General features: G+C 47.1%; 2 protein-coding genes across 2 annotated transcripts; one reads left to right on the forward strand and one right to left on the reverse strand.

Moving 5' to 3' along the window:
* The first annotated feature begins 240 nt into the window (after window positions 1-240).
* Window positions 241-8,112, forward strand: LOC101762482 (protein IQ-DOMAIN 1-like). The gene is made up of 3 exons (XM_004952240.3): window positions 241-473; window positions 581-937; window positions 6,815-8,112. The coding sequence occupies exons 1-3, from the start codon at window positions 321-323 to the stop codon at window positions 7,850-7,852; spliced, it is 1,548 nt and encodes a 515-aa protein (XP_004952297.1). The 5' UTR covers window positions 241-320; the 3' UTR covers window positions 7,853-8,112.
* Window positions 8,113-8,335: 223 nt separating this feature from the next.
* Window positions 8,336-12,294, reverse strand: LOC101762883 (putative aminoacrylate hydrolase RutD). Its single transcript, XM_004952241.3, has 11 exons — window positions 11,864-12,294; window positions 11,552-11,735; window positions 11,332-11,414; window positions 11,152-11,252; window positions 10,015-10,110; window positions 9,870-9,923; window positions 9,410-9,558; window positions 9,212-9,329; window positions 9,010-9,097; window positions 8,710-8,891; window positions 8,336-8,627 (listed from the first exon to the last, which is right to left on the reverse strand). Exons 1-10 carry the CDS (start codon window positions 11,988-11,990, stop codon window positions 8,710-8,712), a joined length of 1,182 nt encoding a protein of 393 aa, XP_004952298.1. The 5' UTR covers window positions 11,991-12,294; the 3' UTR covers window positions 8,336-8,627.
* Window positions 12,295-13,147: the final 853 nt, after the last annotated feature.

Raw genomic sequence — 13,147 nt, forward strand, 5'->3', positions numbered from 1 at the left:
ACAGACGGTAAAATTACTAAAGCGATAAGACGGACGACGTTAGGGAAATCTGGTAGCACCCACTGGTCTGTCCTTCCGACCGCGAAGCTAGACCGGGTCCACATGCAGAGACACGATGCCACTCCCGGCCCCCGTAGCAGTCTAGCCCAGGCACGCGCGGCTGGGGGTCCCCCAACCCCCCGTGAGCGACGTTAAATTGGCGCCATTGCGTGGCGTCCACCTCCATTACTGCCGCCTCCTTCCCCGCCGCTCCTCAGATTCGCAGATTTTACCAGCTTGTCGCCAGCCGGCCGGGTGATCGCGCGCGCGGGCAGGCAGCCATGGGAAAGAAGCACGCCACAGGTGGTGGTGGCGGCGGCGGCGGCGGCTGGTTCGCCGCCGTCAGGAAGGTGTTCCGGCCGTCGTCGTCGTACTCCTCCTCTGCCACCTCCTCCAAAGACAAGGACAAGAACTCCGTGCAGCACGGAAAACAGGTAGGCATCAGCAGTCGTAGTTCTTGACATGCATCTCGATCGGCATGGCATGGTGATCCGGCGATCGAACATTCATGGCGAGTTGATGATGCGGTCATGGCATGCAGGACGGTGCCGGCGAAGAGGAGGCTGTGACCGGCGGAGGAGGCGAGGAGCCGGAGGTGCTGCTGCTGGAGCACTTCCCGGCGTCCGAGACGTCGGCGGAGGCGAGCAACGAGGGCGGCGATGGCGGGGAGCTGCAGGTGGCGCCGGTGCGGCGGAAGGACGGCCGGGAGGCGGCTGATGATGAGGACGACGAGGAGGCCGACGACATGGAGCGCGCTCGGGCGCTGGCCGCCGCTGCCGAGGCCGCCGTGGCCGCGGCGGAGGCGGCGGCCAGGGTGGTCCGGTTGGCAGCGCTCCGGCGCCTGTCCCGGGAGGAGCGCGCGGCCGTGCGCATCCAGGCCTACTACCGCGGGTACCTGGTACGTACGTTCCCATGCCCAACTAACCAACCAGCTACCCGTGTACGTCTTCATGTCTCCCCTACTAAATCAGAATTAAGCTCGCAGTAACATTTACTACTCACTCCTTTCAAATTGTGAATCATTTTGACTTTTCCAAATATACGAATATTATTATGCATTGTCTAGATACCTATAGTTTGGAACGGTGGGAGTACTACATAAGTATATCTTTCCAAAACCTTGCGCAATTATTAGCACCGATCATATGCATCACGTGGAAAACCTTGCGCAATTATTACCACCGATCATATGCATCATGTAGAGTTGATATGAGTGCAAGCATATTCATTCTGGTCAAACGGATTCAGACTTTTTTTTCTTTGCATATATGCATATATATACATATCGATAATACTAAGAGCTGAACGTCGGGAATCTTAAAAAAATCGGACGCTCCGGTATATATTGCTTGTTTTTGCACGTTTCATAGTGAATATTGCATGAAACATAGGTTCATATTGCGGCAGGAATTTTCTATCCCAGAGTCGAACAACTTAGTCATTTTTTTCGCACAATTTTCAATGTTTCAACTATAGATTTTCGATGTTGTAGATATTTAGTTTTAATGTTGCACGGAGCATCCGACGGAAAAATTCCCATAGGTCGTCCGGACGCCCTATGCATATACATGAACTTGTCGGTATAAATTTCAATTTCTCAATCGTCGACATGAATGCTGAAAATGGATTATGTTTGGTCCTCATCATTCCATCTGGATTGCATGTAATTAAGGCCCCCCAGTTAGTAATCACTAACCTCCTTGCACTAATTCGATCAGTACGTACCACCGTGAAACTCCTTACACCGTCGATAGGCCAAATCACCTACAGTCACCGTAATAACCAAAAACAAATTCCGTATACAACCAAACCAGGTAGTAATTAAAGGGTAAAAGAAAAGTTGAGTGGTCAGTGAGTCGCGTCGCGGTAGGTGGCGAGCCCTTGTTTTTCACCCAATGATGGGCAAGAGATCCGGCGTTAAAATCAGCCGGTGACATTTTTAAGGTGGCCGGTCGCCGGCCAGAACAGAGAGAGAGCAGAGAGAGAAACCGGAGAGAAGCATCGAGGACCAAAGCACATCAAGATCGTGGTTGTTGCTTACAGCGCAAGCAGTGAGATTTGGCGAGAATGACATGGTGACTCACTTGGTGCGGGATGCAATCATGCATCGTATCAATTCCGTGGGTGGTGATTAGGTGCAGGTCCTGCGTGTACTAATGCTCTGTTGCTTGTTGGGATCCAAAACCAATGATCCCGACCACACGCACACACCTACCGGACCAGCCCAACCGAGCTCAGTTATGGGGGCGCACGGCCGGTTCCTTCTTTCTTCTTTGGGGTAGATGGCTGCCGCCGCCGGCAACTAACAGTGACAGAACGCCACCGTGCAGCACCGCAACTTTGCTCTCTGGCTCACATGCATGTTTTTTTTGTCTGCAACGAATTCTAGTGCTGTGTATATTGGTTTTTAGTTAATCCTAGATTAAGTTTACCAAACGTACTTGCATTACAACAAGTGGACTTACAGGCTAATTAAAGAGTTAGGTTAAATTAGAATAGCAGCAGTAACCAAACATAGCTGAACGAAGAAGCCTTGATTTTATCATGGCAAACCGTACTGCATATGTACCGATGAAAGGATGTGCTGTGGTGCTCTCGGTGTACGGCTTTATTGTGCTAATAAATCTGCTGATACTACGCTAGCTACTATACATGTTGTAGCGCAGTGGTGAACAATGATTTCTACACCTGCCCCCAATCCATTATTGAGGGTGTAATTACGGAAACGAGTGGCCAAGTAGGGCCTTGTTTAGTTGGGGAATTTGGGAGGTGCCAAATTACTGTTACAGCACTGTAGCACACTGTAGCGTTTCGTTTGTATTTGTGAATTATTGTCCAAATATTGACTAATTAGGCTCAAAAGATTCGTCTCGCAAAGTACAACAAAACTGTGCAATTAGTTTTTAATTTCATCTATATTTAGTACTCCATGCATGTACCGCAAGTTTGATGTGATGGGGAATCTTCTTTTTGCATAGTGTCAAAGTTGGGAGTTGGGAGTAACTAAACATGGCCTAGGTGCAGTGCTCATTGTGTCCTGTCCTCCTCAATTAAATTAAGGGTATACAGTAATTTTCCAAGCTCTATCGATCTGCTTCCAGCTCCATATATAGATCTTCTAGAAGAAACTCTGCATCGCATAAGACTGGGCTCACTCTAGCTACCATCGTATGAAGTTCTAATATCGGGAGCATAACCATAGAAACTACATTGATAGCATGCATGTACTCAGGGTTCCAAATTTCCCGCTGAAATTTTATGAATTTCGATAATTTCAGTGGCGACCGAAAGAAAATTCCGAAATTTACTATTTGACTTATCCATACGCTTTATTGTAAACATAGTACTCTAGATTCATATTTTCTATTATTATTTACGTTGCATATTCTTCCGTGTATATCCATAAATCATACTAATCATTTGTTCAGATCCAAAAAAGTTCAAAAATCTTATAGTTTGGTAAAGATTCTAAAAACGTTTCAGCAAAATTTCAGTTGATTTCGTGAATTTCGGAGGTGATTGAAAAAAATCCGAAACTGAAATTGTAAACCCTGCATGTACTTCGATTCTAGCTTTTCTATTGAATAGGCACCATTGTTCCTTCACCATGTGTGTTTTTGTTTGTTGTAATAAGGGTGTTTCTCTTGGATGTGCTCACGAAGGTAGGACGATGCGTGCATGTATATATTACTTTACGTGTCCTACTTCAAAATCCAATGAATTTATGAGCCTAAGAAAATATTTTCCAAGACAAATTGGCATTTAAACTTCTGTATTTCAAAACAAAATACTTTAAAATTTTTATTTGAACTCAAATTCTAAAAAGATTGGTTGCACTACAAGGTTTTGTTACTAGCGCAACGGCACGGAATCATTGCAATAGGGGTCATTTCGTTGCAATAGGGGTCTATTGCAATGATTTCGTGTCGTGGCGCTAAAAATCATGTCATCGTGTAAAAAGGCGTTGCAATATGCTATTACAATGACACAGGCAGCCGTCGCAATAAGGTTGCATTATTGCGACGACATGTGTCATCGCAATAAGTGGATATTACAACGTCCATTGTCGTTGCAATAGTGGCTATTGCAACGGTAGGTGTCGTTGCTATAGAGGCTATTGCAACGACATTGCGCTGTTGCAAACAAGCGATAATGCAACGTAAGGATGTTGTTGCAATACGAGACCTATGCTGTTGCAATATGCTAACAGACTATCTCAACGAAATACTAGTCGTGGTTATATGCGTCAACCGTATCCCAACGAAATATGGGTCGTCGCTATATACTCAATGGATATCGCAACGGCGAGAAAGCGTCGTAATAGGCGTACAAGGTATCGCAACGATGTATGTGCCGTCATTATATGCTTCAACCATATCGCCACAGAATGTGTCGTGGTTATACGCTCAAAGGATATAGCAATGACGTAAAATCGTTGCAATAGATGGTACAAGGTATCGTAACGATGTTTAACAATGGTTATATGCTTCAACCATAACGCAACGACATATGCCGTGGTTATACGTTCAATGGATATAGCAACGACGTGAAATCGTTGTAATAGGGGGTACAAGGTATCGCAACGATGTACGTGCCGTCGTGATATACTTCAACCATATCGCAACGGAATATGTTGTGGTTATATGCGTACAAGGTATTGCCACACAATATGGGCTGTGGTTATACACTCAATGCATATCGCAACGGAAAATATATCGTCGTCATATGCTTGTTGGTCATCGGGATATGCTTGTTGATACACATTAATTAATTAATTAATTGCGATAGGTCTGGATTGATTTTATACCTTTCATTGAGAGGATGGAATCGGACAACGCCTGTGTCATCTCGCACGTCGAGAGATCGTAGAAGACTAACAAGGGAACCCTTCAATTCCTTGGCACTCGGCAACTCGCGAGCTAGGGATCGGAAGACGACGTATGGTAGGCGGCGACCGCGCGATGAAGGGGAGGAGTCGTGCGAAGAAGGAGGGGAGGCGACGAGAACGTGGAGGACTAACAAGGGGACTCTTCTTTGGCACTCGGAAACTCACGCGCTAGGGAAGACGACGGTAGGCGGCGATCGCACGATGAAGGCAGCATCACACGAAGAAGGGAAGGAGTTGTGCGAAGAAGGAGGGGAGGCAACGAGATCGTGGAGGACTAACAAGGGGACTCTTCCTTGGCACTCGGCAACTCGTGCGCTAGGGAAGACCACGGCAGGTGGTGATCGCGCGACTAAGGCAGCATCACGCGAAGAAGGGGAGGAGTCGTGCAAAGGAGGAGGGGAGGCGACGCTAGGAGATAGATCCGGATTAGGCCTCTCAGCTCGTGAAAGAAAGGCCTGCCATATGTGTGGGCCAAAATAAAGACCCACCAACATAACCAAGCTGGCGGCACCCACAAACTCATCTATTACAACCATGTGTTCCCCTACATTGCAACGACTATATATTATTGCAATAGCACCTCCTGTATAGCAACAATTTCAGTATTTGTTGCCATAACCAAGATTTCTTTTGCAACAATACCATTTTCGTTGCTATATCTAATACTAGTTGCAACGATTCATATTAGCGTTGCAATATCTAAGACTCATTTGCAACATTGTATATTTTCATTGCAATAACCAAGATTTCTTTTGCAACCACACTATTTTCGTTGTAATAACCAAGATATCTTTTGCAACAATACCGGGTTCGTTGCTATATCTAAGACTCTTTTGCAACGCACGATAGTACTTATCGCAACGTGTTATAATCGTTGCAATATGGACAACTAATTGCCACCACTATAAAATAAAGTGGCAATACGTCGCCGCAATTACAACCAACAAATATTCGTTGCGATATAGCGTGCTTATTGCAACGACTAAGTTGTTGTCGCAACACTACACAAATGGTGGCATTATGACACCCCTATTGCAAACAAAACGGACTATTGTCGTAATAACCCCTATGTATTGCAACGAAAGTCGCCTGTTGCAAAAAAAGATTGGTCGCATTAGTGACAAAACCTTGTAGTGTTGGGGTCTCTCCAAAATGCTAAGGGCAAGTACATTGCTACACGTCAGCGGTCTCATAGGTCGTCTCATGCAGTGCCACATAGGATTTTTGATGATGTGGAGGAGAGAGAGCAAGGAGAGAGAAAGAGATCGTTGCTTCGCGAAACAACCACCTCATGAGCTAAATTGTAGGACTACGAGACAACTTAACAATCATTGTACGAGTTATTGTTGCCATGCAACTCATAATATTTTATTTTTCTTATACACAAATTAAGGAATTATATACCACTACCAGACAACTTATAGGACACTACGGGTTGCATGTTGAATCGTCTCAAGATTACGTGTCAATGCATGAGACCGCCTATAAGACGACACCAATGTACTTGCCCTAAGTATTCTGTATTGGAGCGAGGAGAGAGGTTAGTATAAACTAGTCTCATATACCGTCGTGCGACAATAGTGGCATGTAAGGGAACAAAAATTTTAAATAATGCCCATGAAAAGAAAGCGAATAATTTCGATATCGCCAGGGGATCGCTAAAATTTCCAGTGACATTCAAGAAATTTAGTTATTTGATCTTGCCAGAGAGTTGAAAATCTGTTTCCGTTTGGAGCATACCAATGTTTTCATCCAACAAATACGCAGCGGAGAATTAGTTTTAAAAGATGTAAACCAAATCAGTTGAAATTTAGATTTGTTAAGCAAATAAGCAGCAGTGATTTCATCCTCAAAGATTTCATCTCTCCACATTCTGTTTTGTTTCAGGCCCGTCGAGCCCTGCGCGCGCTGCGCGGCCTAGTGCGGCTGCAGGCGCTGGTGCGCGGCCACCAGGTGCGGCGGCAGGTCCACCTCACCATGCGCTGCATGCAGGCCCTCGTCCGCGCCCAGGCCCGCGTCCGGGCGCGCCGCCTCACCGACCTCCCGCTCCTCCTCCTCCCGCCGCCGACCCCTCCAGCCACGGCCAGCCGCCCCTCCCTGTCCCTGCCGGGAGCAGCACGCCATCACCACCACCCGTGCCTCGACCTGGCGTCGGTGGGCGGCGGTGACCACGACGCCAGCGACGACGGCGAGGTGGCAGCGGACCTGCTGCTTCTGCAGCAGCGGAGCAGGAGCAGGGGCAGGCTCGGCCGCGGCGACGACGTCAACGGCGGCGGAGGGAGGAGCCCTTCTTCCGCCGGCGGCTGGGACGGGAGCAGCCGCACCCTGGAGGACGCCAGGGCCGAGGGCGCCCGCCGCCACGACGCCGCCGCGCGCCGGGAACGGGCGCTTGCCTACGCCTACGCGTACCAGCAGCGGCAGTGGCAGCGGCAGGAGGACGAGAAGGCCGGCCTGGGCTTCCACTGGCTCGAGCGCTGGATGGCCGCCACGCAGCGGCAGCCGGACGCGCCGGACCACGCAATGACGACGCACCAGGGCGCCGCCACCAGGACGACGGCGTCCTACGCCTACGTGACGGCGGCCAGTGCTTTCTCCGGCGGCGTGCCGGAGAAGACGGCGGAGGTGGACACGTCGCTCCGGAGCCAGCTCAACCAGGCCGCGCACGGGCGGCGGCCGCCGGCGATCCCGGGCTACATGGCCGCGACGAGGTCGGCACGCGCCAAGGCGCGACCCGCGCCGCCGATGCCGACCACGCCGACGCACGGCAGGAGCCGCTCCGGCGGCGGGCTCGCCGGGGACACGTCGAGTTCGGGCCAGAACGGCAGCGCACTCGCCGGATACAGCCCGGACTCGAGCTGCACGGGGGACTGGACGCCGCCGCGGCTCGGCGTCAGCACGCGCCCGAGCAGGGTGGCCTATACTTGAGCTCGACTTGAGCCTGGCCTTCAAGACAAAACCCATTGCGTCGTCATGAGTCTTTGGGACGTGTTCGCGACTCATTTTTGAATGTTTTTGTTGTTCGCGACGTATGTAACTACTATGTATAGCTTGATGTGTTTGCGCCGGTGCCTCGTGCCTCTGTAAACGCCTGAGCCTGAATACTTGGCTAAAGGATTGCGAACAAAAACTCGAGAATTCTAAATGAGTGGTTATTATGGATGAATTGAGATCGAAGCTTTTGTTTATCTTCTTCCAAACGATGATTCTGTCGTTTGTATCGTACTAGTTTGTTTCTTTCTTGGCCCCAAAGCAGATTTTTTGACTTCTGAATAATATTTGGAGAACAAAGTTGTGTCCTCTGAATCCATACTGCTTTCAGTTGTTATAGCTTATGCACGAGCAAGTCGGAAGCAAAAAGCGTTCTGATGAGGAAAATGTGTTGAAATTAATAAAACTTCATTTATCGGAAAAATGAGAAAAATGTGTACTTTATTCATGTTGAACAGCAATACAATACACACCCTGCATGTTAGAGGAAATAAAATAAAATGCACATCCTCACTGGATTGCAGAAAATGACTTGCCTCCCACTAACAAAACCAAGGGGGCAAGTTACAAAACAATTCCCTGGAGGACCAGTCTGTAATGTCCAGCCTCTGCAACTACATTTTTGCTGGAAGCACTATATGGCTTTATCTCTCTGAATTCACACTTGTCCGAAGAACGAAGAACAACTGCAACCGTTCGCTGGCTAATTACTCTGCAAGATAAATTTCTTGTCAATTTCTAGTCTACCAAAAGCATATTTAGGACAGGAAAGGAGTCTGTCAAACAGTATTTACCTATAGCGTGGAAGCAGAAACTCTGACAGGCTTCAAAACTCTTAGGACCCTCCTCGCGTGCTCAAGAATAAAGTAGAACACTCCAAACAAGGAGAGCAAGATAAGTTGGAGCTTTCCGAGTAGATTGTGTGCAACTCTGAGGTAATTCACCATGTCACCATCTCGTTTACGGAGAAAACCAGCTGATCCAGCAAACACCAGAAATCACTTCGGTTATCTAGTTTAAGAAAAATATTTATTTTGATGTTTTTACGTTCATATCAGAGTCATTCAAATTGCGATTTGGCAGTAAGTACATACCATCGGACTTCTTTGGAAGGTTTGACCAGTCCTCTAGGCCTGTACTCGATTTTGAAGCCTTGATCATCTCCATGAGGGACATATTAACCTGCAAGCGAACTTGTCAGTTGAAAAAACTTGAATCGCTTATTTTCATGATTATCTGGAGAAGAATAGTGAGAAAATCAACAAAATTCAGAAGTCTGACAAATGCTATGTTTACCTCAGCTGGTCTTTCATGGCTCACTAGGTGGCCTCCATGGAGCTCAGTTAGCTTGGCAGCAGGCTGTAGCTTTTCTGCAAGCCTCCTTGCATAATACAGCTGAGCAACAACATCATCCCTGTCGGAATGTCACCATATAGGTGATCAGTATTGTGTGGATTAGTGGACCATAACGGGATTGCCAGAGATTTCGGTTACCTGCCATGAATAATTAGAACAAGGAAACCTGCTAAGCGAATCCTGTCTAATTCTTTCGTTGAGAGCTTATGTGTCCAGCAAGCATTCATTTGCCCCTCGAATCCATGTCTGGATTGCATGCCACCAGATGACAAACCTTTAACATATTCCTAAAAAATTAGAAAAAAACATACTTAATCAGATATGGGTATATGACAAGTGGCATGTGCAAGAGCTAACAGGTTGTTTTGCATCTTTAGCTTTGATGCATTCTTGTACTTTAGATATCGTAAGTGTCGTGTCATCTTTGTTACGACCTAATCTAGTTTCATAGAACATGTAAACGATGTCAGGTTCATTATGTACTGGAGAAAATTTATTATATCTACAGATATGCATTAGAGTTCACTTCCTTCACTGTGTCACCAATTTCTTATGAATGTCATGCAACATTGTCCTACAATGCATCAAAATTTGTTACCTTATAAAGCATTTGTCTTCTGGTACATGATCCAATAGCTTCCTCAAGGTATTCCTGCAATGTGATATGATTCGTAAATTGGTTTTCTTTTGCATATAATAAGCTGGTCGTAATATTGATAGAAGAAAAATAAATGACCACGAACCGTTGTATAATGGACTTCAAGATCAAGAATCGCTCTCTGCTCAGGAGTTCTTGCCCGTAGAAAACGATAGGCGAGAGATATCGTGTGCCAATCAACCTGGAAAGGAAAACGTAATTGACATCAGGATCAAGTTTATTTTTTATCCTCTTAATAACCAGGCAAGTGCAAGTGCAGCGACAACAACAAAGAAATAGTTTACCAAACACAACAGCTGACGATGGCTAAACAAAAACAGAGTCTGGCTGACCAACCCATTGAAGAGTTCAATGGACCTTTTGCGAAGAACGTGAGTGCATTTGTTTATTAGTAAAACGAAAAATACACGGCGTCAAACCTTTTCCATGTCTATGTGGCCACTCTAACTTGGGGCAAAATGATAAAGGGGGCAAGATTGTGTTCAAGTATGTAGTGCTTTTTTTTTCTTTTTTTTTAAAATGGAATGTTTGAAGTGTTCTAAATCGTAACCAGCTAAAGGTATCCAAAAAATCTATATGCTACAAAAGTCGATGTGTTGATATATCTGTCCAAGGAGATTTATCCATATGCTACAAAATAGTCCAAAACTTCAAAACTCTAGCTTTCTGAAATATAGTGCATATAAGTAAGGAGGTCGTGATCATGTTGCAAAAGATCCTAGCTTTCAAGCAAATCACTATCACGAAATCTAGAGGTAAATTGATTTTTCCTTATCCAAGAAAAACTAAATCAATTTTGATGTTTGCACATCAGAGATGTCCACATTGTAACACTGAATTCAATGCGACCAACTAGATGCTTCACACCCATGCTTCCCTCGATTTGGCGTGACAAAGTCATTACCAATTGTTGATTCTAGCCAATTCTGACTCTTCCTCCCCGTGCTAGTCAATGTCGGCTGGCAGATTTTCGATTTTACCGTCGAATTTACGTATCATGTTTCGGTCGATTTTTCCAACCCAATAATGAGCAATCCAGAAGCCGGAGAATGGATAGCAGAAAGCAACGGTGGAGACACAACAAAAACCCACGGAAAATATCCTCCATCTGATCGTGACTGAAGTCTCAGACAAATGGAGTTTTTTTTCTGAACCGGTTGAAAAGAAATGCTAAAAAGTGACATGATTTGCAGTATCTGAATTGCTGGGCGACCACACCTACCTTTGGGATGCACTGGTAGCCTCCTCCGGTGGTGTTGAGCAGCGCCAGCGACGCGACCCGGTCCGGCGCCATTGCGGCCAATTTCGAAGCTATCATTGCCCCTGTTTCAGATACAGTTTGTCAGGCGACGCTCATGAACACAAAATCTTCTGCAAGACCAATGAAGAACATGTGCCTCACCCATGGAGTGGCCGAAGACATGCACTTTTCGCCATCCCAGATGATCCAGGAGTGCCAATGCATCCTTCGCCATGGTCGCCGTCCTGCCAAGAAATTGAGCAACAGCATGAACAATATCGTCAGGAACATTGAGGCTGCAAGAATCTGTGTCGCCGTCGGTAAAGCGAACGGAAACGAGTGGAGAAGAGTGTGAAGAGGGAAATCATCGCGATGCACGCACGTGTACTGCGACTTTTGTGCCGGCACGGAGCTCCGGCCCATGCCGCGGTTGTCGAAGCAGCAGACCTCGACGCCCTCCGCCGCGCCGGAGTCGTCGTCGGCCGGGGCCTCCTCGTCGACGGGCTCCACGGCGCCGGTCAGGCCCTTCACCTGCGGGCCCCACGACTCGTACGTGCCCGCGAATCCTGCGTTCCAATTGGGGAAAAATCTTAGGAAAGTTGCTCCGTGTTTCTTGGTCGGTGACAAACGAAACAAACCAAGAGCTATTGCAGAAACGAAGCAGAAAACGAGGAGGAAAATGTGCAAGCCATACCGATGATGAGAAGGACCTTGGTGGCGCCATGGCCGTACCGCTGGTAGAAGATCCGCACTTCCTCCTCCGGCGTGTGGGCGCCGCCGGCAACGGCCGCCGCCGCCGCGGTCAACACGCAGTACGGCATCCTCCCTCCTCGCTCCCGCCAAGAACAAGACTACAAGAAGAGCAGCAGGAGCTCTCGCTCGCCTCCTCGGTCACTTCGCCTATATCACCATCAACAACCAAATACTCCGAATCGGAGGGAGGGACAAGACAAGATTATGTCTGTAATAACGATCCGTCCGGCTGACTTGGCGGATCGAAGCACAGATTCCAGGACGAGGCGGAGGCGTGGAAAGGTTTATCTTGACGAAGCCGACACGGAGACGGAGGAGGAGAGGGTTGGCGGAAGCGGGAACGAAAGGAGAGGGGAACACGAACGAAGACGACGACGTACTCGACTCCGAAATAAAACAATCGATCGGGATGCTCAGTCAAACCATAGTTTGACCGCGTGCGGGCGCCACAGAGATAACGCGGGAGCTGTGGTGGCCTGGTGGGTCCCCTTCCAGGATCCTATCTGCCTCTGGGACGTGGGCCAAGGCAGAGTGGAGAGTGGTTCAAGTCAAGCCTGACGTGCCCGTTCTGTTCTCGGAGCGGCCAAGTAAACAATCTACCCTTTTTAATATAGATGAACAATCTACCTATTTGGTTGGGATTAGCTCTGTGAAAATCTACACTAACAAAATTTGTAGTTTGCCGGGGAAATACTTGGATGTTAAGTTTACATCCTTAACAATTAAAAAGAGAATTATGTACAAATAGTCAACAACAAGAATGTACACCAGAAAAGCAGTTCCCAATTTTTAGGAGACAGGTTATAATTCCAAAATGCCCATGCTGCACCCACCAACACACCCATTTTTTGAGGAAAAAAATCTCCTAAAAACATTTCTATGATACGCGTGCTAAACAGATTTCTCAAGAAATAAAGTTATCCTATAAGAAGTTATCTGGACAAGTTACACATAAAGAGCCGTTTTGGTAGAGATTCTCAAACAGCTTCTCCACCGATTTTTGGTGAAGTCTTACCAAAGAGCCAAATTCAAAACGGCTCTACAATTGAAGCTAGGGAGAAGCTGCAAAACGGCTTACACTAAAGAGAAGGAGCCAAAAAAGTGGTTTCACCGGCTTATCCTCCTCTCCAAGCATTAAGACCCCCTTTGACAGGGCTTTTGCTGCGGCTCAACGGACAATTTCTGTTGAAGTTGTACCAAACGCTCTTTCAAAAAACAGTTTCGG

This window comes from Setaria italica, chromosome I (genome assembly GCF_000263155.2).
Source record: "Setaria italica strain Yugu1 chromosome I, Setaria_italica_v2.0, whole genome shotgun sequence".
Classification (NCBI taxonomy): domain Eukaryota; kingdom Viridiplantae; phylum Streptophyta; class Magnoliopsida; order Poales; family Poaceae; genus Setaria; species Setaria italica.

Excerpts from the sequence above, each read along its gene's own strand:
- LOC101762482 (XM_004952240.3), top strand. The coding sequence starts at position 321 with ATGGGAAAGAAGCACGCCACAGGTGGTGGTGGCGGCGGCGGCGGCGGC. Across the intron at positions 474-580 it reads CCGTGCAGCACGGAAAACAG|GACGGTGCCGGCGAAGAGGA; the intron begins GTAGGCATCAGC and ends CATGGCATGCAG. Across the intron at positions 938-6,814 it reads CCTACTACCGCGGGTACCTG|GCCCGTCGAGCCCTGCGCGC; the intron begins GTACGTACGTTC and ends GTTTTGTTTCAG.
- LOC101762883 (XM_004952241.3), bottom strand. The coding sequence starts at position 11,990 with ATGCCGTACTGCGTGTTGACCGCGGCGGCGGCGGCCGTTGCCGGCGGC. Across the intron at positions 9,924-10,014 it reads TTGAAGTCCATTATACAACG|GAATACCTTGAGGAAGCTAT; the intron begins GTTCGTGGTCAT and ends ATCACATTGCAG. Across the intron at positions 8,892-9,009 it reads CCTTCCAAAGAAGTCCGATG|CTGGTTTTCTCCGTAAACGA; the intron begins GTATGTACTTAC and ends TTGCTGGATCAG.